This window comes from Cajanus cajan, chromosome 2 (assembly GCF_000230855.2).
Source record: "Cajanus cajan strain Asha chromosome 2, NIPB_CcT2T_4, whole genome shotgun sequence".
NCBI classification, from domain to species: domain Eukaryota; kingdom Viridiplantae; phylum Streptophyta; class Magnoliopsida; order Fabales; family Fabaceae; genus Cajanus; species Cajanus cajan.
In genome coordinates, this window is record NC_138518.1 from 40,802,074 (window position 1) to 40,829,556 (window position 27,483).

The window sequence follows — 27,483 nt, forward strand, 5'->3', positions numbered from 1 at the left end:
TTAGCAACTCGTATCCCGATGCCCCATCCACCAGGCAGTCTATGTTCGGCAGCGAGTACGAGTCTTTTGGGCAGGCCTTGTTAAGGTCGGTGAAGTCCGTACACATTCTCCACTTCCCGCTGCTCTTGCGCACCATGACTACGTTTGCCAACCAGGTCGAATATTGGATTTCTCGGACGTGTCCTGCCATCACTAACTTCTGCGTCTCTTCCGCGATAGCCCTTCGTTTTTCCTCGCCAAACTTTCTTCTCTTCTGGATCACTGCCTTCGCGCTAGGGTCTATGGCTAGCTTGTGGCACAAGAAATTTGGATCAATTCCAGGCATGTCGCTGGAGTGCCATGCGAATGCCGACACATTGTCCTTTAGGACCCTCACCAATTTCTCTTCGTCTTCGGGAGTCAAAGAGGTACCTATCTTCACGTTTCTCCCTTCCATTACCTCCACTTCTTTGACATCTTCTGCTGGGGCGGGTCGGTGGTCGAACTGACCCATTCTAGGATCCAGTTCGACAGAGTGGACCTCCTTCTCTACCCGCTTAGTGTATAGTCGCCTTCGCGCCTTTAAACTATCCCCGTAGCATTTCCGAGCAACCTCCTGGTCCACCCTGAGAACCCCCACAGCGCCACTCGGCAACAGGTACTTTACCTTCAGATGGGGAGTAGACACTATCGCTCCCAGCTTGTTCAGAGTCAGCCTACCGATCAGTATACTCTACGATGACTGAGCATCGACCACCAAATACCGAACGAGCACCGTCTTCATCTGAGCTCCCTGGCCGAAGGTCGTCTCCAGATCGGCGTATCCCCTTGCGATGACCTGGTCTCCTGCAAAACCAACTAGAGTCCCTGCATAAGGAATTAGTAGGTCGTTAGGTATTTTCATCCCCTCAAAGGTTTCCCAGAATAAAATGTCTGCAGAACTTCCCTGGTCAATCAACACGCGCTTCACATTGTACCCCATGACAATCGCCGATACGACGACGGGGTCATCCTCATGAGGGGCTACTCCTTTGTAATGCGCGTTTGAGAACGAAATCTCAGGCTGAGATGGTCGCCTGAACTCCGACACCGTCAACACTGACCGAGTGTACCTCTTTCGGGCTGCCGAGGTAGTTCCCCCGCTGGCGAAGCCTCCTGCGATGGTGTTGAAATCCCCATGGATGGGTTGCTGATGGGCTTCCGACACCTTTGATGGCGCGTCTCTGGGAGGAGTTCTCTCTCTACGCCTATCCCTCCTGGTGTCATCTTGCGTGCGCCTGGGTCGCCTATCTGACGAGCTTCCCTCCTGCTTTCTCGCCACAAACTCCTTCAGTCGTCCCTCCTTGATCAAGCGCTCGATCTGTCTTCCCAAAACAAAACAATTTTCAGTTGAGTGCCCGTGAGTCCTATGGAACTCACACCAATCGGTTTTGAAAGGGCCCAACTGACGCTCCGTCGCCGCCGGGAACTCAAACAACGATGCGCTATTGACATCGTGGAGTATCTGTCGCCTAGGTACAGTGAGTGGAGTGAACTTCTCTTCTTCATTGTTGCGCGTCCACTCGCCCCTTGACCGACCACCGTGATCGGCCTGCCTGTAATTGCCGTCCTTCACGTTGTATCGGTCTCGTCGTTTGTTCCAGTCTGATCGCGGTCGAAGATGCTTGTTCCCCTCCTTATTGCTACCCCCGGCTTCTCGGTTCTCAGCTGTCCTTTTAATGATATGGTTCTCCTCCGTCTTGATGTGGCTCAAGGCGAAAGCCCTCACCTCCGACATTGTTTGGCAATTCGCCCTTTCGAGTGCAGTGTCGAAGGCTCCGGACCTTAAACCTTTCTGAAACGCGATGACTGCCATTCTCTCATCCACCGATGCTATCCTTAAAGCAACCTCATTGAATCTCTGCAGAAAATCCTTCAACGACTCCTCCCGTTGCTGCTTAAGATCAAATAAATCCGACGTGATCGGTGGCTTCTTCTTATTAGCAGCAAATTGAGCCATAAACAGCCGACTGAAGACGTCAAAGTCGGTGATGGATCGATCGGGGAGGCCACTAAACCAATCAAGCGTCGCCTTCTTGAGTGTGCCCATGAACAACTTGCAGCGGACTTCCATGCTTCCTCCACAGATCAACATTTGAGCCTCCGTCAAATGTTGACTGAGGTCCTGCGTTCCATCAAAGGGTTCGACCTGTGGTATCCGATGATCCCTAGGGATCATCTCGGCCTCTATGGCTTCCGAGAATGGTCGAAAGTCTCTAGGGACCTCCAGCATGATGTCCTCCTCCACAGTCCTGGTACTAGCTGCTATTCTGGCCTGCATCTCATCCGCTCGTCTCCTGATCTCCTCGTTTTCTCGTTGAATGACCTCCTCTCTCTCCCTGGATCGCGCATTCTCCTCCCTTAAGCCATTGATCATGGCCATCATCTCCTCCATGGTTGGTGGTTGCGAGTTGTTGTTGTTGTCGCCGCCTCTCGCCATGGTAAAGTGTAGGTTTTTTGTGTTTCTTGGGGCGTAGAAAGAGTTTCACCGTAGCCCCACGGTGGGCGCCAAAATGTTCCGGCCAAAAGATGGACTAGGGTTTTTTCCTAGATCGTGCCTCAGAGCCAGAGCATTCAAAAGTGTAATCTGCCTTCTCAACTCTAGGGTTTTGGGTTTTATGGTACGTCGTTCACGGGCCTCTTGGGCCCCGAGAATGAAGGGATTTCCCTAACCGTTCTTATCTTGATGGTGCGGGGTTAAAGGGGATAAGTCTAGTCAAGTTCTGACCGACTGGGTACGCGCCGAGGACCCAGTCGGGTTAATTCCGAGTAGTCTCCTTAGTCCTTATAGGCGAGAGGAGTCGAGTTCCCCAGACCTAGTCGAGTCATGACCGACTAGGTCTGTGCTGGGCTCTCGATCGGGTTAGTGCCGAGTAGGCATGGTCGCCCTACTGCCGAATAGAGGTGCAGGTCGGATTTCGACCTGGACGGCACACTTGCCTTCCAGCCCTGAGCCGAGAAGGCGAGAGGGCTTGTGGCCTGATACACTAGTCGGGATATACCCGAGAAGAAAGCCTAATCGAATTTTGACCTGGACAGTACACAATCCATATTTTTCTTTTTCAAATTCTTTTATTTTCTTACAAAAATTGTCCAAAAGAATCCATAATTTGAGATGCTAGAATTTTGATCATATGTGACTTGCGTCAGTTACCCTTATGACCATCTTGTGATCAATACAATACAATTAAATAATTTTAAAATCTAGCTCCTACTCCTCTCACGGATAGGCATAAGAAAATGTGTTCTGCCACTACACATGGTGCCACATAATGTCATGTGAAACTGCAAAATATCTCTAATGTTTCACAAATTTATTATCATTAATTATCATCTATTCTGCTCATAACGTGGTAGAATCCCATCCGGTCGTACTGATTCAAATTTGCTTGTAACAATCATATACGAGGACTGCATCTAGGAAACATATGTTACAGCTTCATTGAAGGAACCTAAATTCTAAAGGCAACTTAATTTTACTGAGAGAAAAAGAATATCTGTATTCTACTTTGCAGGTGCTTTTAAAAGACATGAACTCAATGCTAAAAAGTGTATAACAACTTCCGTACTTTACTCAATTACTTTAATCAACTAATTGAGTTAATCCCTTAATACTAAAATTCTTTTTGAACGAACTTCTTCATAATAGAAAATTTAGTTTCCTATGCTTGTCACACTTTGTTATACAGCTTACCTCTGATGGTTATAGTGGCTAGAAAGCAATTAAAAAAATGGCACAAAAGATATTACTTTTTAATATTTTTGCACACAACTTATTCTTAATTTATACAAATCCAATCATGTAATAAATCACACCAGTACTTGTAAATGAGAAGACCATGTTGGACAAAAAAAAATAAAAAAGAATGAATCACAGTGGTATAAAAAGAAGAGAAAAGGGGGAAAAAGAAAAAGAAGATAATCACAGCATAACATCACTCAACTCTCAAGTTCATCTCCTATAAGCAGCAGCACCATGGATAGCAACTATGTAGAAAAGCTGTGTAGCTGAAAGGATAATCAGAAAAGCCTCCATTGTTTTCTGCAAAAATTCAACATTCCAAATTGTAAAGTGACTTTATGGCAGATGAAAATCTATAAAGTATTAACTACCTCAAACATAAGAAATGACAGCAAATAAAATTTTCATATCTTACCAGGCGAGCATTTCTGATGTTAAGCTGAATCTCTTTGCAGGCAAAGCTGCATAAATTATATATTAGTCATATCAGTAACTTTGATATAGCAAACGTTGTTTTATCAATGCAAACAAAGCAACTTTTTTATTTTTATTTTTTTTTATGGTTGGTGTCACTCAAAAATGTCATATCCTAATATAAAAAAAAAATAGTCTTTAAACTATCCTCTATTAATATATTTTTTGTTTCTTAGAAATTTTTTTGTTAGTATATCCATCATGAATCTGTAGCTTGTACTAATGGTACAATACTTCATGATATATATCAATTTATTATAGACTCATACTATTGATACTAATAGATAAAGCTTAGGCTTTGTTAGATAATATTTATATCAAGAGAAAATAGACCATGTATTAATAGTGTAAAATTGTCATCCAATCACAAACTAACGTGATAAGTTTGTTAACTATTACAGTAAATATTTTAGAAGATATACCAACCATGATTTCTTGACAATGTAAATTTTTTTACAATAATAATATATGATCATTAAACTCTTATATTAAGTGTGACGAGGTGAATGATTAATATTTTTTGTTTCTTAAGATATGGCCTTTTTTCTTAGTGCAAGGATTTGGAGGAAGATATTACCCCATAGCAAGAACAGTAAGAGCCCACGCAATGGAAGCAACTGAAGCTGCAGAGGGCAAGCTTTCTGAAGTCCATGAACGGACATGATTGAATCCTGAAATTATTGATCCAACACCAACAACTCCAGCAATCAAAGCAAATGTCACAAAGAATCCAGTGGCAGCATTTCCCATAGGGAAGTATATGGGTGAAAAATGAGCTGGAAGATCATATCCTGCACCTGCATAGTTCCTCACACAACATAATTACACTGAAGAACTATTGAAAAAATGTTCTTTTAATTCACACATTTTTACAAAACATGTTAGGTTACTTTATTTATTGTTTTCAAAGAATTGTACAAGGCAAATCCTTTGTAATGCTAGGAATTATGATTTTTGATATTTATGATTAATGATTCCTGAACATATAAAAATTTTCCTTCTGTCAAATATCTTCTAAGAGTTTAATTTATATGTACAGTCATTATATAAATTATTTTGTGAAAAAAAAATGTCAAATGTGACTTTTAAAGTGGTTATTATAGAAGTTTATAAACTTACTATATATATATATATATATATATATATATATATATATATAACAATTTATGATTGCATACTATTTCCTAAAAGAAAAACATTTTTTTTAAAGAATGGAGGGGTTTCTACAAAGGAAAAGATTGGACACTTTACCTATAACAAAACCATGGTCTATGGCTCTGTTCATGGCCCATCCACCAATGCCTAAAACTATGACATACATGCAGAAGTTGAGCAGCAAAAGAAGTGTGGCAATGGGCTTCATTTGGTCGTTTGCCATCTATTCACTTTGGTTTTAAGACAAGGGAAAAGCTGCCTGGAACAAACAGAAAGAGGTAGGGGAATTTCAGATGCCTAAAAAGTTGTGCAAGGCTCAAATTCAGGACATGGATGTGTTATGGGCAAGGGAGGGCTTAAATATATGACAAGTAGATGAAAGGTTTGGTTCTTTACTTGCTAAGGATGCTTGTGCAAAAGGCCTATGCAGGGTTGTAAAGATACTTCATGCTTCAAACTCAAGGCAAAAGGAAATATGCCTGATCCTGATTCTTACTTGCCTCACATTTTTTTTTGTTTATTTTTAGTGTTAGTACCTTGTTTAAGTGCATGGTTGTTTCTTTTCCTAGGCAAGTGATATTCTTTGTTTCAGTACTCTTCTCACTTGCAAATTTTAATAATGTGGTCCCTATCTCCTTCTAAAAAATTAGTAAGATGGATAAATAATTTTGTCACTTATGCACCTAGTCAAAGATTAAATCTTAATCTACATACAAGAAAAAAATTATTGAAAGAGATTATTAACCCTTTAAATAGATCTAAGTACCTTTATAATTAGTCTTTGATTTTCAAATAAACTTGCAATCACTTATTAGTTTATTAGTTTGATTTTCTTTTATTGAAACTCTTTATACTTTTGGATCCATCAAATAGTTTTGATAGTAGTTTAAACTGTGTCCTAATAAAAAAAAATTGTAAGTGTAATTTTTTATTCAACTAAGTTTAATTAAATTGATTCTCAAACACATCCTTAAATTTAAAGCGAAATTATTATTTGATATCCAGTTTATAATTTCCTTTTTCTTTACTGGCAAGTTAAAATTGCATTGTCAAGGGTAATACTTTTGCTTAAGTTTTTTTTTTCTTTGACACCTATACTTTTGCGTAAGTTAGTGACATAAAAAACATCAAAATGCTAATGAGAAAAACCACGTCCTTTTGCTGTAATGCACCCCGCTTCAATGAAATTCCATAACAATTAAGCTAATTATAGGCTTATAGCTTAATATATGATGCTGATATATAACTACGAAATTAAATGTTATAGAAAAGTTAGCCTTATATTCGACGAAATTGTTTAATAAATATTTAAATGGTTTAACAGGTATATAAATCATAAATTGATCAAAAGACATAGACAGACAGAGCAGATTAGCTCTATAATTTTACGGAATATCATGTTTACAAGCATAATCCCTCTTTCTCTTTTGGCAGAATACATACACATTATTTTTTTTTAATACATACACAGTATCTAAATTCTAAATACATTAGAAAAACCATATGCATTAAACTGTATGATCAACCATCGGCAACTTGTTTTCTGTTGTTAAAATCACACACGAGTTATAACTTTTGAATTCTTATGACTTTAATTTGTGTATAGTATTTATACATATCATAGACATATATCATATCATAAATCACAAATAAATAAATACATTTACAAATTTATAAATAAATTCGAATTATACATTTCAAATTTACATAGATTCATATGATACATGTCAAATTCATAAGAAAAAAAATATAGAAAATTAACACACACACACACAAAATATATATTAAGATTAAATTATACTTTGGTATAATTATCTTCGTCAATTCACAATTTTGATTATTTTATCTTAAAATACAGACATTTAATGAAGTGGCAACATTTCATTGAATGCGCCAAACTCATCATTTGAGATCGTATCAATTAAAGTGATTAATTTTTTGCCGACAAAATAAAGACAACTCTAGAAAACAGAAACCTAAACCTAATGAAAATGGTAAGTCATCATTCAGGCACAACGCGAAATTCATTTGTGTTGTACATTTTGAAAACCAATTTAAGAAATTCAAAAAGGAAAATTTTCTCTTTAAATTTATATCAAACAAAACACTCAAATTCAAATTTAGCCTCATTATATAGAGATTTGCCTATCATAGTTTGGTGAAGACCATCTAATATCAATTTGGTTATCTCTAGCTAAGAACACGCCATCATAACAATCTGAACATATTGTTAAAGTGATGTCGCAGAAGCAATAAACATCGAAAAACAATTAAGCTTTAAATAAAACTTATAATACACTCAAATTAGTATACCAGAGAGAATTCAACTTAAAATTAAGACATACTTCAAAAAAAAATTTAGTCATTGCTCAAACACAATTAGCAAGAAATTTTATGTATATTTACATGTACCAAAGCACCAACATTTAAAAACCGGTTCCGTTATAGTGTTATTTTGGCTATTAGTGTTTTAATGAACACCGAAATATCAATTTAGTTGTCAGATACGAACACACCCATTATGACAACCACCACATTGCTGATAAGGTAAACCAAAAAAAAAAAAAGAACCAAAGATAAACTCTAGACTGGGTGAAAAATTTTGTAACAAAAAGCAACATAATAAATGTATAACATGCAACAAAGTTTTGGTCAAGAAAATAACAAAAGCAATCAAAATCTACCAAGGGTATCAACCAAAGCTCACTACAAAAACATAAATTTGGATCCCAGACATGAGGATCTATTCATCTTCCTGGCTGCGAAGTCTGGCAGTTTTGTTTGTCACAACAACATCAAGCTGGGCAGCTCTCTCAACAATATCCTTCCTCTTCCTTGTGGATACATTATGTGCAATCTCAGCACAGTAGGTCCTGAATTAACATAAACACAAACAAAAACATTCAGTCTACCTCTACACTGTGAATCAAGAGAGACATTCATCCAATTATTAGCCGTAAATTAAATCCCACAAAGATAGCGATGAATGCTTCAAAATACTCGCCTGTTATGCATCATCAGGAGTTCCAGGTCTTTCACATTGTGCACAACAAATTTCTTGAAACCATTTGGTAGATAATGGCGAGTTTTCTTGTCTGAAGCATAACCAATGTTGGGCATCAAAGTGCATCCCTTAAACTTTCTCCTGACACGAGAATCAATACCCTTGGGTCTGCGCCAGCTTGGCTGTTACAAAAACAATATACAAAACATCGTGCGGTTAGAACAGAAGCAACAAATTTCAAATTATTAACACTTTGGCATTTAACAAGCATATGTTGGTATAATAATCACATGTCCTCATATATAACTACAGTGCAATAGGAGAAAACTCATAAAAATTTGAATGATCATGATTCTTTATCATGAAAGAAAAGGGACTCCAACGAGTGAAATTATTTTTCAAAGGAAAACTTTAATCTAATATTAAAAATTTATAACAAAATAGCAAGCAAAGGCTCATTTTGAAAGAAAGCAAGCTGTGTCCAGCAACGGATATAGACATAAATCCATTAATATAAAAACAAAAGGGAAAACAAACATAGGAATAACAGCCTTATAAATTTATAGAGTTGAAAACATTCTGCAATCTCAGCCGAAAGATGGTGATATTAGTATAATAATCACAGATTAATCAGTATATTAAAAAAAGCTCATCACAGATTGCAGAACATTATTATTAAGAGATCAAAATCCAAAAACAAAAAGACATTAACATATGCAAGAGACCAGATGGTAGTGCATGTTTGGTGTTCATTCATTATATTGCAGAATTTATGGATAAAAATCATCATATCTACTTGCATTTGAAGACACGAGTTTTATACATCTTAACTAAAATAATAGTCAATGGCACAGGCACAGTGGTTAAAATTAAAACATAAAAACCAACACTTTATACAAGCAAAACTAGGTTGCCAAAACACACTCAAATAAGCATTATGTGAAAACAAAAACATTCTCAAACTTCAAAAAACATAACTTAATCCCAAAAGTAAACCCAGAATAAAAATAAAAAACTGACATAAAAATGCACACAAAAAAAAAAAAATCAAAACAGGAGGATCAGATAAGAATGTCATTCAGCATCTTACACCTCGTGGTGCAAATTAAGACTGGGGCGACAATTCAATCTAAACCCTAAACTGAAAATGACACCTACACAAAACTTCACCTCGCAGTTCAAAATCAAAACCCTAAAACAATGAAATGTGGAAAGGTAGAACTAACTAACCTTGACGGAGATCTTGCGGTCACTTTGGGGGCGCTTGAACTTCTTCACGCGCTTCTTCACTATCTTCTTAGAGATCAAAGGTACCGCCATTTTCTCTCACCTTGCAATTAGGGTTTTCTAACTAATGAAAACTGCTCCTCAACCTTTATATATACCATTAAGATAAGATGGGTCTAGGGTTTTTGCTTAACCGGGCCCTTAGCCCAACGTAGTATCCTGCCATTTGTTTCGGGCCATGAGCCCGTCTCTGTTTATTTGGCTGGCCCATTTAAAAGCAGTCTATCCTGTTCTTCCCCTTGAATGTTTCAATTATCACTGTTCATTTTTTCAAGTCTATTTTTTTTGGGAGTATGTTTAATTTCAGAAAATATTTCCTATTTTTATTTTTAAATTTGAAATTTATAAAATGGGTTAAGTTTAATTCTTTTTAATAAAAATTCATAAAATATTTATGCCATAAAAATTATAAAAAAAATTGAATAATAAATGTATAACATATATACAATATTATCTAAAATATTGTATTATTTATATATAATAAATAAATATAAATAAATATAATTAGTATTACATCTTAAATTTAACAAATAAATATATATAAAAATATATTTGATACTATTTATCTTTAAAATTAGCAATTAATATTCGATTACAATAAATATTGAACATATTTTTAATTATAATAATCAGATTTTCAGTGCATTTATCATGCTCTATATAACTTCCAACAGTCTGGCTAAATATCATTGTTAAATTGTTAAATTACACACATTCTTCACTAACATTTATCAAATGTCTATTGTTTAATGTTTGAGCATTAGGAAATAGGAATAAAAAATACATGGAAACATGACCACTTGAAAATTTAAAGATACATAATATTACAGACAACACAAACCATTTTTGGCTCAAAGAACCCTGAACTTACCTCAACTGGTAATGGCATAATGCCATTTACACTATTGTTTGCAGCTGCAGCCTTTTCACCAGGTTTTGAAGCATAATTATTCCTTGATCTAGTCCATCTCCTGGAAAATGGATCATAACCTGTCTCCCCTTCTTTCAAACCTGTATTCACCAGCTTCAATTCAGAAGCATTCTTGAAGTTCTCAAACCTGTTTTTCCTAAACCTCTAATTCTAGCAGTCTTGTCTTGAGCTTCTCCATTTCTGCATCATCATGCTTACTTTGTGCTATTTCCAATTCTCTCCTCAGCCAATCCTTCTCAGCAGCAACATTTGGTGGTCATATTGAGGCAGACTTTTTCTCTTGTAACATCTGTTTCACAGTACCTGCTGAGTAGACAAATGTGATGGCTTTTTGACTTTTTAATATAAACATTATTTTCTTTGCTAATAAAAGAAGAATCTCAATAATTCTTATTGCTTGATTATATAGTTCCGGTGCAAAAGCTTTTTTACAACCTCATCATACTCGTAATGCAAATTAGCAATAAAATTACAAAAGATATACAAAATACTACGATAGTGTGACAATTCTGTAGGACTCTTCCAGCTGCATCCCATTCCAAAATTTGCAGAAGGAGCAAGACCAAAATCATCTATGTGACTGTCAATCGCAAAACTGGAAATCTGCCATGCTAACTGAAAAACAAATAATAACAGGGAGCCATTAACTTTAAAGTAGTCATCTAGAGTGATGACACTCATGACAGAAATGGTATTGCTCAGTGCACATGAAGACTTGTAGAGCTTGTTCATGGAGGACAACAGATCCCCCGATTGCATTCAACCCTCCTCTGACTCTGCGAATCAGAACAAATGTTAGAACTAAATAAGTGTAAAGAGAACTTGTCAAACAGTTACTTATTGTTTTGTTACGGTCTGTTATTGTTGATATAATTTATCATTTTTATCTCTTGTTATCACAGTGTATAAATACCCCTCTTGTAATCATTCACGGTATTGATAAAATCATTATATTCTCTTCCTCTTCATGATCATAAATTCTAATATGAGAGCCTTCTAACCATGGCTTTTTGAAACCTCCTTCAATCCTCAAATGTTTCAAACTCGGATCTCGATCAAACTTGATGATGAGAATTTTCTGGTTTAACAACAACAAATTCTTGCCATAATTCGAGGTCTGAAGCTCAACAAATATCTTCATGAAGAACATGTTCCAAAGAACATGAAAAAGCTGGTACGATCAGTGAAGCTTTTCTCAATTATGAACAATAGGATTAATGACTCGTCACATGGCTCCTTGCATCAATGTCAGTACCAATCCTCACAAAGATGGTTGGTTTAGAGCAATCTTGGCAGATTTGGAAAAGATTAGAAGTCTATTATGCATCTTAGACTTGTGTGAAGGTGAAAAAATTGAAGGTACAGTTGTGAATGATTAAGAAAAATAAGTCAATTTCCGAATATTTGCTTTTGATCAAGAAAATAGAAGATTCACTAACTACAATTGGTTCTGCAATTTCTGATGATGACCATATAGAAGAGATTTTAGATGGTTTGCTTGAAGATTATGATTCTTTTGTTACTGCTGTTACATCGCGTTTAGATCCATACATTGTTGATGATATTGAGGCACTTCTAATGACTCAAGAAAAGCGTTTTGAAAAACACAAGAAAGCCGATTCGAATTTGGTTCTGGCTAATACCACTTCTGGACCTAGTTATTCTTATGGTAGAGGAAAAGGAGATAAGTCGAATTTTAGAGGAGCCTATAACAATCGTGGTGGTAGATCCAACTTTTGTGGTGGTTACAATTCCAATCGAGGAGGAAGATATAACAATGGAAGAGGCAATGGCAGATCGAATTGGGGACAAAACTCAAATAATTCTTGGAATCAGAACAATAGACCAAATGTAAAATTTGTCGTAAGCTTGGACACTTAGCAATTGATTGCTGGCAAAGTTTCAATCAAGATTTTCAAGGTCCTCCTCAAGCAAATCACAGTTAGTATCAAGGTTTCTCTCAATCTGATCAAGCATTCATGTCAACACCAACAATTGTTTTGGATCTTCTCCGGTATCTAGATAGTGGAGCAAGCCATCATATCACCAATGATGAGAGCAACCTTTCTATCAAGACTGATTACACAGGGAATGGATCCTTCTCAGTTTGTATACACTATACACTAGTCCAATAGTCCTCTTGATCTTGTATTCATAGATATTTAGGGTCCAGCCCCCTTAACTTCTTCTAATGGGTCAAGATATTACATAATATTCATTGATGCATTCTCTATATACACTTGGATGTATTTGCTTCAAAATAACTCTCAAGCATTTACTATTTTCCTTCAATTTAAATCTCTTGCTGAAAAACAACTTGGGCACAACTTTAAAAGCTTTACAATCTGATAATGTAAAAAAGTATCTCACCTTTACTCCTTATCTTACTGAACAAGGGATTCATCACAGATTGACTTGTCCCCATACACATGAACAAAATGGTATCCCTGAAAGAAAGCATAGACATTTGACAGCAACTGGTCTCACTTTGTTGGCTTCTATTTCTCTTCCTTTAAATTTTTGGGGAGAGGCATTCAGCATTGCAGCTACTATAATCAATTATCTTCCTTCACATGTCCTTAAAAATATAGGATTGATAGTACATTTGATGTAAGGCAACCTCCCCGGCCACTTGGGAATCTCAAAAGCTACTTCCCCAAACCTATCCATGAAGACTCGAAGAAACTCATCCTTACCTTGCTTGACACTAATAAAGGCGATTGGCGTCATTGCATGTGGTTGGCTAGAAAGCGAGTAAACCACCTTAAGGTTGTCCCCTTCAAAGAAGTAGAGAATAAGTGGCACATCACTACATTGATGCTGGTTCGCATGCTAACCTGTGAAACATACAAATTGACATGATCGTTAGAGTTTGTTGTTCCATCATATTTGTCCAATCCCAAGCTTTTCCACCCCTTGGAAGGGATACATCCATAATATCATTAAGAAAGGGATGCTTGCCAAACTCCTTGGATATAGCAACAAAGTGGGGTGTCAACATCCCAACCTGATGAGATGCTTGGGTGATCTAAATCCCTCTAGAGATTGACACTTTGGTTGAAGGCATGCCAAAAGGAAAATGGAGTAACCTGAGGAATCAGAGGAGCCTAGCTGCCAAGTGGGATTGTTATCCACAGTTACTATCTTGGTATTGTTCTGTGATTGTTCAATCAATTGTTGCATTTTAGAGTTTTGTTGACAAAGAAGCACTAGTTCCTTTTCATGTCGCTTTTGATGTCGTTCACTTTACTCATGCTATTGTTGTAACTCTCTTTTGCAATTTTGCCAACATGCAAGTGTTATCTAGTGACTCCTGATTATGTCTTAGTGATTTTCTTGTTCCTGCCATCTTCTTGTCAATAGAGATTGTAGGAATAACTTCTCTAATGCTTCATAGTGAATGTCAAATGTATTTGTTGGAAAAAAAAAATATTCATCCTCTTCAAAGAGTTTTTCAATCTTTAGTTCTCAATTGTTAATTTTTGTATTGGTGAATGTACTTGTTAAAGGAATTTTAATATTTAAGTTAACAAGTGCTTAGAGTGTATAAATGTAATTTCAAGAATAAACGTCCATTTTGAGGGTGAAATGTAAGTATATATAAAAGAGAGAAAATTTACTACAAAAATAATAATAATAAAAAGTCAAATGTTCTCTAGCTTTGCTTTTTTTTTTTCTTTACTGCAATTATTGTTTCAGTACGATATTCCTTGTCTCGGATTCTCGAAATAGATTCTCTAGGTTTACTGTTAAGAGCCCAACGTAAGATGTTAGGTTCAGTCAGATATGTTGCTGCACAGTCACCACCATTTGCTTCATCTCTTCAACATTCCCAAAATCCCCAACATTCTACTCTTCCAATTCCAAACAAGGTTTTTTAGCACTTCCTCTTCCATATTAGATCTCTGCACCAAACCACAGCACCTTCAACAACTCCATGCCAGGTTCTTCCTCCATGGCCTTCACCAAAACTCATCTCTTTCCTCCAAACTCATCGATTCCTACGCCAAGTTTGGACTCCTAAACTCATCCCACAAACTCTTCCACTTCACTCAAAACCCAGATTCAGTTCTCTACAGTGCAATCTTAAGAAGCTTGTATCAGTTTGGTGAACATGACAAGACCCTCTTTTTGTACAAAGAGATGGTTCAGAAATCCATGTGCCCAGATGACGAAAGTTTCTATTTTGTTTTGAGATCGTGCTTTTCCGTGTCTCGTGAACAAGGGAAGATGGTTCATGGGCAGATACTGAAACTGGGTATGGATGGTTTTGATTTGGTGGGAAAAGCTTTGGTAGAGTTGTATGACATGGATGGTTTTTTGAATGTGCAGGAACCGTTTGAAGGAAAGTCTGTGGTGGAATTGAATTATTGGAATAACTTGATTTCTGAGGCATGTGAAAGTGGTAGAATGGAGGAAAGCTTTCATCTCTTTTGTAGGATGAGAAAAGAGAATGTCCAACCTGATTCAATTACTGTGATTAACTTGTTAAGGTCGAGTGTTGAATTGAACTCATTGAAGATGGGGCAAGCCCTCCACTCTCTTGTCATTGTGAGCAACTTGTGTGAAGAACTAACTATGAATACTGCACTGCTGTCAATGTATATAAAGTTGGGTAGTCTAAAAGATGCAAGAATGCTGTTTGATAAAATGCCTGAGAAGGACCTTGTAGTCTGGAACATAATGGTTTCAGCATATGCGGGGAATGGGTTCCCCAAGAAATCCTTAGAACTTGTATATTGTATGGTTAGGTCGGGTTTTAGACCTGACTTGTTCACGGCAATCCCTGCTATTTCATCGATCACACGATTAAAGCATAAGGAATGGGGAAAGCAAATGCATGCTCATGTGATAAGAAATGGTTCAGATTATCAGGTATCCATTCACAATTCTCTTATTGACATGTACTCTACATGCAATGACTTGAATTTGGCTCAGAAGATTTTTGGGTTGATAACGGACAAGACTGTGGTTACATGGAGTGCAATGATCAAAGGGTATGCAATGCATGACCAGCCTCTTGAGGCTCTGTCTCTATTCTTGAAAATAAAGTTGAGTGGTACTAAAATTGACTTCATCATAGTCATTAACATCTTGCCAGCCTTTGCAAAGATAGGAGCATTGCATTATGTAAGTTACTTACATGGTTACTCATTGAAGACCAGCCTTGACTCACTCAAATCCCTTAAGACATCATTTCTTAGTAGCTATGCCAAGTGCGGTTGCATAGACATGGCCAGAAAGCTTTTTGATGAAGAGAAAAATATGCATAGAGATATAATTGCGTGGAACTCTATGATCAGTGCACATTCTAAACATGGAGAGTGGTTTAGATGTTTTCAATTGTACAACCAAATGAAACTATCAAACATTATACCTGACCAAGTAACATTTCTGGGGCTGCTCACAGCTTGTGTTAACTCTGGCCTTGTTGATGAAGGCAAGGAGATTTTCAAGGAAATGGTGGAAATATATGGTTACCAACCTAGCCAGGAACACCATGCTTGTATGGTTGATCTACTAGGACGCGCTGGACAAATTGATGAAGCCAATGAAATAATAGAAACTATTCCATTGGAGTTAGATGCCAGGGTTTATGGTCCCTTGTTGAGTGCCTGTAAGATGCACTCAGAGAGCCGTTTAGCAGAAGTTGCTGCTCACAAGCTTATAAATATGGAACCTAAAAATGCTGGAAACTACGTGTTGCTCTCCAATATATATGCTGCAGCAGGAAAGTGGGACAAAGTTGCTAAACTGAGGAGTTTTCTTAGAGATAGAGGACTAAAGAAAACACCAGGTTGTAGCTGGCTTGAATTAAATGGACAGGTACACGAGTTTCGTGTTGCAGATCATTCTCATCCAAGATGGGAGGATATATATTCAATATTAAAAGCACTGGAGTTGGAAGCAGGGGATATGGAGGATGATCTTGAACTCTTTGACCCTCCTATGAGTATCACTGTGATGTGAATTGCACATGAATAAATTCAACCACCTTTAAGACCTGACACTTTTTTTTTTTTTTTTTTTTTTTTATGAATTTAAGACCTGACACTTGATAAGCTAATAAATTCACTTGACGCTGTAATTGACATGTAAAAATAATGGAGGATACATGTAACAAAAAGGTCATAGCTCTTGTCACATTTTTGGCTTTGGTTTATGGTGTCGTTGGGTTTTTTTTTTTTTTTTTTTGTGGTATTTATGGTATCATAGATGAAGAGAAGATAATTGCCTTGTACTAATTTTGCTTACTGTAACAATTAACAATAAGTTTGTTTAATTCCTTTGTTTTCTTTGAAATAGGTATATAATTAGTAGGAGTATTATTTATACAACACATTTTTGTGATACTATTTTTCATTTTATCTCTCTCCATCCCATCATTCATCTTATTATATATATATTTTTCTCATTATCCATATGTATGTCTATATTACCTTGTAAAAAATAAATTATAACTAGCATTTCTCTAACAGAATATTTAGTAAGAAGAAAAGAAATAAGAATAGAACAAATGAAAATAGGAGGAAAAAAATAGAATGATTGAAAATAGGTAAGATATAGAATAAAAATAAAAGGGATTGGTTTAAAAGAAATAAAGAAAAATTAGACTAAAAGAGATAAGAAGTTAAAAGAAGATCCTAAAAATATAAAAGAAAAGAAAAGATCATAAATTTATACAAAAAAAAAAAAGTTTTTGGTCCCTTATTTTTTTTTTTATTTTTTTTATTTTGATCTTATAAGGGTAAATTTCAATTTAATCCCTTAGCTAGATCAAGTTAATCCTTCTTTCAATTCATCTTGTTAATTTGATCGATTTTTTGACGCGTGATAATCTATGAAAATATCACATAAGTCAAAATTAACACCATTTGTCAAAAAAAAAATGAGGGAAGGATTAATTTGACTAATAAAAACACTTTAAAGATAAAATGAAACTTTAAAAAAATATTTAATTTTTTATTTAATCCACTAGATAGATAAAATACTCAACGCCTTAAATTTAAACTTTATTAATTTCATTGTAAAAAAAATCCATGTTCTCTTTTAAATAAGGGAAAAACTTGGAAATATTATTCATAAAACACTTTTATATAATTTTTTATTCCTTTATATGATGGATTCCAATATAGTTTCAAATGAACTCCGATCTTGCTCTTTCAACCTTTTCTTGAAATACTTGAGACTTCTTCAAGGAGGAACCGAAAAGAAGAAGAGAAGAAGCGTTGCCAAAGGTTGGAACAATCTCCTCAGATAGAAGAGTCCAAAGACCTAAGGCTACAAAGAAGAAATCTCAAGGTGAATTGGAGAATTCCCTTACTATGGTGACTTCGGCAAAGAGAGAAATCAAAAAATATAATTCTCATATAATGCTCAAAGTGAGGTAAGCTACATGAACCTAGTCTATATATAGGCCAAAGAAGAGTACCAAGGAAGCTAGGTTAACTAGAGTTTAAACTAACCATAGTATGATTAAGTTTAAACTATAGGCACCAAATTTGAATTTGAAAATTCAAATATGGACGTTCTCCCTAGATTCTTGAATCCTCCCATATGCCACATGTGGTGTAACACCCAACTTTTATTTTATTATTTTATTATTATTATATTATTAAAGGTATTTTCGTAAATTTATTAAAGTTATAGGGGTAATTTGGTAACTTGGAACGGGCTGTTCCAAAAATGGAACGGGCCGTTCCAAGCATTAAAAATGTGTTGTTTTTGTTGTTGCAGAACGGCCTTGGAACGAGCCGTTCTGGTATGGAGAACGGGCCGTTCCGGAGGGAGAACGGGTCGTTCTGCTGAGATTGAGAACGGGCCGTTCTGGTTTCAGAACGGGCCATTCTGCTTTTTTGGGAACGAGCCGTTCCGATTTTGGAACGGGCCGTTCCTACTGAAAAATTTGCCCATGTTTGAAGGATCCGGAACGGGCCGTTCCGAAATCAGTACGGGCCGTTCCGGGTATGTCAGATTGCCTATAAATAGGAGGCAGGGGGGTGAAAATTTTATACTGAAGTGAGAAGTGAAATCTTAGAGAGAGAAAGAGGAAGAGAGAGAGAGAGAGAGAGAAAGAGAAAGAGAAAGAAAGAGAGAGAGAAAAGAGGAGGGAATCCAGAGGAGGAGGCTTTGCCCAAGTTTCAACTCCGCTTATCCAGGTAAGGGGGGAGTGAGAAACCTCGCTCGGGGGTGTGGGGATAATTGTTGGATAGTTTGTTTGTCAGATTGGCCCCCAATCCCTTGCCGTTGTGCTGTCTTATTTTCTGTTTGATCTACTTTATTCCTTGTTGGAAATAATAAATGATTATGTAATCTCAATCCCTTGTCATTGTTCTGTTTGATTTTCTATTTACTCTACTTTGTTTTTGTTGAAGATGTTGTTGTTCTGTCCGATTTTCTATTTATTCTACTTTGTTCTTTGTTGAAAGTAATAAATGAGTATGAAATTAATGTTAATAATAAATGAGTTTTAAGATGAATAAGAATGCTCTCTGAATCTCTGTGAATACCTATGCGGACCTTATGAGGAGTATTGATGACATGACCATGTGAAATATGGACAAATGACATGAGACCTAAGAATGGACTATTGAGACAAACTATGATTATGAGACTATGACAAATGAGGACATGATGTACTAAATGAAATTCTGTAATAAGTTAAATGTTGAGTTCATGAAATAATGAATGTATGACATGCATCATATGCATATATTACTCCAGGTGTACCTTAGGGTCACCGACAGTTGATGATATGCTAACCAGGTGTACCTTAGGGTCACCGATAGTTGATGATATGCTAACAAGGTGTACCTTAGGGTCACCGACAGTTGATGATATGCTAACAAGGTGTACCTTAGGGTCACCGACAGTTGATGATATGCTAACAAGGTGTACCTTAGGGTCACCGACAGTTGATGATATGCTAACCAGGTGTACCTTAGGATCACCGACAATTGTAACCAGGTGTGCCTTAGGGTCACCAGTGATGAATTGTGAAACTTCCTTATGGCGCCACATGCATGCATTTATGAGTCGAGTCCATGATATCACTGCATGATAAATGAATGTATATGTGATATTAATGATGTATGTGTATTTGTTGTGTGTGTGTGTGTGGGTGCTATCTAACTTTTATTTCTGCACCTGAAACTGAGTGAGATGTTTCTCACTCCCTTGTTGTTTTTGTATATGTATAAATTATGTTGCAGGTGATCAACATCATGAGGATGTGGTTGATGAGGCTTAAGGCTTCAGTTGGGCATGCTCTGATAGGATGTGACATCGGGGCATAGTTAGCTTAGTTTAATATGTTATTATTTTAACAACTTTAGTTTCTCTTCTTTTGTAATTTCTAACGAAGAGACAACGTAGATAAAGTTTATAATTCAAGGAAAATGTATGTTAAGAATTGTAATTTAAACGTTCTTGATAAAAAGACCAAAATGTACATCTTTGTTATATTTTTATTACATGATTTGGGAGTATAAATTAATCCCTAACCAGGAAGCACTGCCACCTTTACTAGAGTTAATTTATATTTCCTTTATTATTATTTGTATATATATGATTTCTTGTTTTTCACTAAATTGTATTGAAAATCTTAACTTCTTTTCTTTTATAATTTCTACACTGGAGTTATGATTTATGAGTTACGAATGTGAATCTTCTACCTTGTGATATTTGAAATATGTGTCAACTATGAAAGATTTTATTTACCCAAAAAGAAGAAAAGAAAAATTTTATTGTTACATTTATTGTATATTAATAATGGGGTAGAGGGTGTCACATGTGGAGCTTGCATCTTAATGTGATTTGATTTACATTTGAGGTAAATTTGAGTCACGTCATGTGCACCACCCACATGACCGGTTATATGACACTAAATACACCTTAAATGTATTTCAAATTACACTAAATGCAATCTCTCATGTAAATGTAATTTTCTAGACACTAAGTGGCCAAAATACAAGGCCTAAAATGAGCCTAATCTACTTGACCAAAATACAAGACCCACAAACAAAAATACAAGTCTAAGTGGGTCAATCCTAATCTACATGAGCTTTAGTGCACATCCCAATTAAAGAGTACTATGGACTTTTTCTTAAAATTAGCCCAATTATCTTTTAACCTTTTGACCATAACTCTAGTGATTTGGCTCTTAGATCATGGCCTTATATGACAACCATCTTATAACACACTTTTCTTTCTTTCTTTCTTTCTTTATCTCCTTTCTCTATTGTATAAATATATTAATTACTGGCATTTCTCATACTAGGAGCACTAGGTATTGCAAGTTGCTCAATCGGCCATGATTAAATCACTGAATACAAACCTTTTAATGGTGTGTGTAATTTACTCACAAAACCTCTAAAATTTACGGTGCTTCACTAAAAAATGTCTTCAATCATGGTTGCCGCCACTTTAAAATTACTTCAATTTCATCATGGCTGATTTAATAGCTCCAATTTAGATCATATGGTATCGGAACAACTTTTGCATCACTAAAATTTCTTGTGTTGATAAAAAATATATTTTAATAGTATTCAAAAAAGTAAAAACATTTTCTTACAATTATACAATCAATGGTTTTAAGTAATACTATTTAAATAAAAAAATCTATGAAATTACTTTAAATAAATTTCAAATATAATTTTTTTTTTTGTGTATGATGACTCTAACCCTAAATTATTGATTAAATTAAAATGACTTCAAATCAGTTGATCTACATATTTGGTGGTAAATATAAATTGACTCCTATATATTAAACACAAATAACTATCGAGAATATTTTTAGGAATTATTATTTTATGAAAAGACTTTTAGGGATTCTCTCACCTTTTTATCTAATTCAATTTTATATTTATATTATGAATTAAATTTTAATATTTTAAAAATAAATTATCAATAGAAAAAATAATTTTTTATTGCAATATAAATTATTTATCTTAAATGTAAAATATATTTTATACTAAATTGCACTTATGGTTTCCTTATAATATTAAATCCATAATTTTGGTTCCCCAATTTTTAAATTCGCAATTCTAGCCCCTGAATTTTATAAAATATACAATTTTGATCCCTTTGTTAAACATGCATACGTTGATTATTAAAATTGTAACATTAGTCATAATTTAAAATCAAATAAATGACATAACAATTAATATTTAATAATATTCATGTTAAATTTCACATTTAGTTCTCATTCCATTACATACAAGTGGTAAAATGAGATAAAAGTAGAACTAAAAGTGTAATTTAGTTTATATATAAATAAGTACTAATTATTCTTTCATTTATATTACACGATAAATGTTACAATTTTAACTATTAACCAATGAATATATAGTGAGCAAACACAAATTATGAATTTTATAGAATTGAGGGACTAAACTCGTAAATTTAAAAATTGGAGGACCAAAATTTCAATTTAATATTATAGGAGTAAAAATGTAATTTAATCTATATTTTATATATTTAAAAATATCTATTTATATAAATTTTAATTATATATATATATATATATATTCAGATGTAATATTTATTTACATATATAATTTATTATAAATTTTAATTATATATAATAAAATATTTAATATGTGAAATATACATACTTAAATACTAATCAATTAACTAAAAATATTATAAAATTAATATTCTTTAATTATATCTATATAAAATCAAGTTTAAAAGGTACTTCAAAAACCTATTATTAAAAAAAATATGCTGATATCTTGTGTTCGAATATTTTAACTGAAAATATGTTATGATATTTATCTCACTTGGACCCGTGAAAAAGACAACCAATTACTTCTACAATATATATTTTATAATTTATATATATAACTATTATAAAGAAGATAGTCCATTTTCGTGTACACAATTTTTGAATTATTTTATTTTTAAATTTTTAAATAATGAAAAATAATATTGAAAACTAACTAAATCCAAGATCTTTAGATTTAAGGACTAAATATATTATCAATTCATTCAATAAATATTAGTAATTTTTAAACATCTTTATATAAATATAGACGTACAAAATATTTTGACCTTACTAATATATTATAAAAGAGATACAATTTAGTAATTATATCTAATTTTTATTTTTAATAGACTATATTATCTCTAAATTTATACTATTCACTATTTGCAATAAAAAAATACATCCATTATAATTGTCTATTTTAAAATCTTAAACATTTTTTTACTATCTTTTTCAAGAATAAATATATAAAGGTACATGTCCTTCTTTTCTCCATATATATATATATATATATGAGGAAAGTTATAATAACATCGATACAATTTTTACTAAGTATTACACTGCTTAATAATTTTATATTAAATATGAATTTTGTAAATTTAATCATTAGATTAAAAGTTTATATCACTTTATATGTTTATATCAAATTTTGTTAAAATTAAACAACTTAAAAGTAGTCAAAGTATTCATATTTTTATATATTTTGAAATGTATATATTACATCAATTTTATTTTTATAAGAATAAAGTATCAAATCATCTTAGATTAATATAAAATTTTGTATATATAATCTAAAAATAAAGAACTTTCAATATAATAGTTAAATTTACAAAATTCACATTTAATATAAAATTATTGAGTGGTATAATACTTAATAAAAATTACATTAATGTTATTATAACTCTTCTCTCTCTCTCTCTCTCTCTCTCTCTCTATATATATATATATATATATATTAGTAACTTCTAAATAATCAATAAAATAAATTATAATAATAATAAATAAAGAGAATACTACTTTTTTTTGTATTCACTTTTCTTAAAACACATTTTACCATTTTTTATAATTTAATCAATTTTTTTCAAACACCTCAATTTTACTCCAAAACCTAAAGCTGTTAAAGAATTAATTAATCATTCTCAAATACACATCATATTTTTCTTTATCCTTGCTAAGGCACCAAATGAAGCTGGATTAAAGTAACAACGAGGTGAGCTCAAGTTTGGAAGGATTTTGGCATGTCCAAGCTTGGAAAGCTCATTATGAGAGAATTGATGGACTTCCAAGTTGTGTGCTGGTATACCTAGCCACATACTTAACGAGAGAAAAGTACAGCAAAACTAAGCAGGTATAGAAAAAAAAAATTTGAAGTACCAATTCCTTTCTTGAAGGATTAAGAAGAAGCTGATGAAGTTCCTTTATGTCCTAATTGCACTAAATAAACGGCGCTTACGCTTTATACACACATGAATAACGTAATATATGAAATGCACTTTAGGACCGTGATAATGTGGTTTCTACATTAAAATTCATGGTATATGATACTGGACCAGTCGAGAATAAAATATTTTACAGAAGAATAAAAATTTGAACGTACATAAACTTTTCCTGTTTCAACTTTCAGAATACTTGTTCAAAAATAGGCCATATGCCAGCCCTAGATAAAGCAAGGGTAATAATACGAAAATGATTCAGACCAATGGATAGCAAAGGAGTGTAACGAAGGGTGTGCAGGATGGGGAGGTTATCATAATCCTGCAACTGATGGATAGAATCAACTTGGCCCAAGCAGCAATAGATTTCTCAATGCAATGGGATGTTAGTCAAGTCCTCCAAAGGGTGTCAAAACTCAACCACTTTTGCTTGTCAATAAGCAAAATAATTTTCTCAGGTATGCCATCTAGAAAACTATTAACCTTCCGTTGTTTGATCCTCTAACTTTGATTTACTCTTTCCATCCTGGAGTCGTTGTCGTTTGGCCACCTTTGATTTGCTCTTTCCAGCCTGGGGTTGTTGTGGTTTGACTGCAGAAAGAAAACTAAAAATATAACTTCAAAGTAACTAAGTAAAACCAATGCTACATTTTTGAAAAATGGGACATATTGGCCTGTTTGCTAAGTTATGTTATATTTAGCAGCTATTTTAGATATTAAAATTTTCAAAGACTTCAAAGGTTTCGATCCCTCTTGAGTGTTCCCCTCCAGTTTATTCCTCTAATTTATGTAAGAATGGAATAATGGTCTAAAAATGCTTCATCTTTTGCCTACTCTCTAGTAAGGTACTAACAGTTCCCCCCTCCCCCAAAGCTGAAGACGCCCAGCCTTTGAGTGGAGACATTCAATTCAAAAGCACTAGTTTAAGGTTATAAATTGCAACAGCAAAGTTCATAGCTTAGAGTCAAGGCAACCTCAAAGATCAGACATATGTTCATAATTCATATTCTTTATACATATGAGCATGTAATTTTAATTTGTTGCTACACAATAAAACTGTTTAGAATGACAAAAAAATTCTTTTCCACTTGAGTATTATTTGTTTCTTAAGGTAATGCACACACTTAGGACAATTACATATTACATGAATTACCGTGATAAAATGATTTTCTTCGAAAATTTAATTGTGAATCATCAAAGTACTTTTAAGTGAGAAATCAATAAATAAGGGTGTTACTTGAAAACAATAATCAATGCTTTCTTGGTTTTCTAAAGTGACAAATATTAATACAAACTGAAACACCCGAAATGACAGATATATGAGAGGAAGTAAGATTAATATTGATAAAATAATAACTCCTCAAACAATTGTTCATGGTGAGTATAGGGGAAACACACCATACCCATGAAGCCAAAAAAAAACACACTTCATTGAATGAACTTTGAAGGGAAATTGTAAATATAGAAGAAATAAGAGCAGATGTTTCTCTATTTAGTATTTACAACTTACATTTCAGACTTGTTCCAGCAAGGCACGTCAGTCTTGAACGTGTGTTATATTCGGCCAGTGGCTTCTCCCTGGCAGCCACTCGAACATCCCAGACACGTATAACACCATCAGATGATGCAGATGCCACTAGGTAAGGGTCATCATCCCCTGTAGAACCATCACCATCTGTGAGCACAGCAATACCTTTCACACGGGTTGTATGTGCTTCTTCCAAGCAATATGCCACTTTTCCACTCTTAATATCCCATGCTGTGACATTTCGATCCTCACCACCTGTATAGAGAAGTCCATTCTGCAACATAGAATAAATCATAAATGTCAAAAAACAAAGAGTTGATTGCTTGATAAATGATAATAACACACAAATAACAATCCCATTACCAATACGATATACTTCCCAACAAATTCTTTCAAAATAGAAGATAGCAATCAAACGATGACCTTCGCATGTATAATCTGTAAACAGTGTTCAAGCAGATGCGATAACACAAACTGGTCATCCCATCTTTGATAAGCAAATGCAATAATCCAACACTTCCTTGATCACACTGTTTTCTATGTTATAAACTTCCAGGTCATTAACCCGTCATTAAACAATAATATGACAGATAAATTGATTACCAGACACCCCTAATTAGTAATCATACCTCTAAATTTAATTTTAATCACTATAAATAACATAAATCACAAATGACAAATCAATAGTCATCAATTACTTGATATTACAAGACTAAATTTTTTCTTCTTAAAAGACTAAAGGTCTCCAAAAACACTACTACTACACTAATAAGAAGGGGAAAAGAAACAAGTTAGGATAAACTTCTCCAGTAACACTTAAAGAAGAAGAAAAAGTAAAACAAGTTTTTGCACGATTTAAAGTTTTTGGAGAAGCTAAAATTAATTAACTTCAACAAACTAATTCATGTATAAATTAATCTTAATTTATGAATAAGTTAATATTATTTTTATCTAAATAGAAGTACTTCTAGGGAACCTTATCAAAACACACCCTTACTCCCTTAGCTTATGAAAAAGTTAAAAACAAGTTTTAAGAGCACTTAATACTAGAAAATTTCTACAAAATTAACTTACACATAAACTAATTAATCTAATTTCATTTTTATCTTCCTACTATAAATGATTTTCGATGAGTTTATCGAATCATGCAAAAACAGAACCTAAAATATTGAAGAAGAAGAAGATACCTTAGCAGGTGCAGCGCAGAGAACATTTTTGGAGCATTCCAAATCGAACAAGAGGCGCGCGTCCTCGGTTTGGTGGACGGAAACCTTGTCCTTGGCCGCCATGAAGAAGCGGTCGCCGGAGGCATCGAACTTGACCAAGCTGGCCTCCACGCCGAGGCGGCAGCAGAAGTTCCGGCGGCCGCGGACGAGGTTGACGACGGCGAGGCACTGGTCGTGGGAGACGGTGAGGGCGCGCTCGCCGGAGGGGTGGAGGGCGAGGTCGTTTATGGCGGCGCGGTGGACGGAGAGCGTCTTGAGGTGGACGAAGCCGTCGGCGTCGAAGATGGCGAGGTTGCCGGCGGCGTCGGCGGATATGAGGTTGCGGGGGAAGGGGAGGCGGGGCGCGGCGTAGAAGGCGAGGGCGGTGACGGTGGCGGAGTGGTGGAGGAGGGAGCCGAGGGAGGAGGCGGAGGAGAGGTCGTAGAGCTGGATGGTGTCGTCGTCGGCGCCGGAGGCCACGACGGAGGCAGAGACGGCGACGGTCTTGATGGGGGCGAGGTGGGAGGAGTAGGAGAAGAGAGGGATTAGGGATTCGGAGCGAAGGGTGAAACCCCAAATGAATTTCTCGTACGAACCTGCTACCAAACTCATCCTTCCTCTCTGTTACTCTCTTCTCGCTCTTGCACTCTAAAACCCTACAAATTCTACACCACTATCTCCTTCTCGGCTTTTGAGGTTTAAGTAACCTTCCACTTTTGACGCGAGGACAAGGGTTAATGCTGTGTTTGGTGTTTCGGCGATAAATTTTATAAATTTAAGAAATTTTAAATTTTTGGTATGAATTACTTTAATTTTAATTTTTATTATTTTTAAGATATTTTATTTAAATAAATTAATTTAAATTTTTTTTAAATTTTAAATTATTAGGTTAAATATGATAATTTGATTTCATCGTAATAAAATTGATTTTAAAAATAT

At 34.7% G+C, this 27,483-nt stretch overlaps 5 protein-coding genes and 3 non-coding genes across 9 annotated transcripts; 1 reads left to right on the forward strand and 7 right to left on the reverse strand.

Annotated features, from left to right (window-relative positions):
* Positions 1–712: 712 nt before the first annotated feature.
* LOC145954905 (uncharacterized) lies at positions 713–2,299 on the reverse strand. The gene has a single exon (XM_083069592.1). It carries the CDS (start codon positions 2,297–2,299, stop codon positions 713–715), a length of 1,587 nt encoding a protein of 528 aa, XP_082925718.1.
* A 1,465-nt stretch (positions 2,300–3,764) lies between these two features.
* Positions 3,765–5,954, reverse strand: LOC109812468 (membrane protein PM19L). Its single transcript, XM_020376441.3, has 4 exons — positions 5,486–5,954; positions 4,812–5,031; positions 4,176–4,221; positions 3,765–4,060 (listed from the first exon to the last, which is right to left on the reverse strand). Exons 1-4 carry the CDS (start codon positions 5,610–5,612, stop codon positions 3,971–3,973), a joined length of 483 nt encoding a protein of 160 aa, XP_020232030.1. The 5' UTR covers positions 5,613–5,954; the 3' UTR covers positions 3,765–3,970.
* Positions 5,955–7,978: 2,024 nt separating this feature from the next.
* On the reverse strand, positions 7,979–9,778 carry LOC109812458 (large ribosomal subunit protein eL32z). Its single transcript, XM_020376427.3, has 3 exons — positions 9,624–9,778; positions 8,394–8,575; positions 7,979–8,262 (listed from the first exon to the last, which is right to left on the reverse strand). The coding sequence occupies exons 1-3, from the start codon at positions 9,711–9,713 to the stop codon at positions 8,133–8,135; spliced, it is 402 nt and encodes a 133-aa protein (XP_020232016.1). The 5' UTR covers positions 9,714–9,778; the 3' UTR covers positions 7,979–8,132.
* On the reverse strand, positions 8,974–9,057 carry LOC114916781 (small nucleolar RNA Z196/R39/R59 family). Its single transcript, XR_003805378.1, has one exon. It is a non-coding gene; the product is annotated as a small nucleolar RNA Z196/R39/R59 family (small nucleolar RNA).
* Positions 9,112–9,191, reverse strand: LOC114916780 (small nucleolar RNA Z195/SNORD33/SNORD32 family). The gene has a single exon (XR_003805377.1). It is a non-coding gene; the product is annotated as a small nucleolar RNA Z195/SNORD33/SNORD32 family (small nucleolar RNA).
* On the reverse strand, positions 9,452–9,530 carry LOC114916782 (small nucleolar RNA U31b). Its single transcript, XR_003805379.1, has one exon. It is a non-coding gene; the product is annotated as a small nucleolar RNA U31b (small nucleolar RNA).
* Positions 9,779–14,293: 4,515 nt separating the features above from the next.
* Positions 14,294–16,967, forward strand: LOC109812464 (pentatricopeptide repeat-containing protein At1g11290, chloroplastic). Of its 2 annotated transcripts, XM_020376436.3 has the most exons (2): positions 14,732–14,869; positions 14,944–16,967. In XM_020376436.3, the coding sequence occupies exon 2, from the start codon at positions 15,022–15,024 to the stop codon at positions 16,579–16,581; it is 1,560 nt and encodes a 519-aa protein (XP_020232025.1). In that variant the 5' UTR covers positions 14,732–14,869; positions 14,944–15,021; the 3' UTR covers positions 16,582–16,967. The 2 variants fall into 2 exon arrangements, with proteins under 2 accessions (XP_020232024.1, XP_020232025.1); XM_020376435.3 differs by having other exon boundaries at positions 14,294–16,967.
* Positions 16,968–23,849: 6,882 nt separating this feature from the next.
* LOC109812456 (Transducin/WD40 repeat-like superfamily protein) lies at positions 23,850–27,245 on the reverse strand. The gene is made up of 3 exons (XM_020376426.3): positions 26,527–27,245; positions 25,322–25,613; positions 23,850–24,402 (listed from the first exon to the last, which is right to left on the reverse strand). The coding sequence occupies exons 1-3, from the start codon at positions 27,154–27,156 to the stop codon at positions 24,290–24,292; spliced, it is 1,035 nt and encodes a 344-aa protein (XP_020232015.1). The 5' UTR covers positions 27,157–27,245; the 3' UTR covers positions 23,850–24,289.
* Between the last annotated feature and the right edge of the window lie 238 nt (positions 27,246–27,483).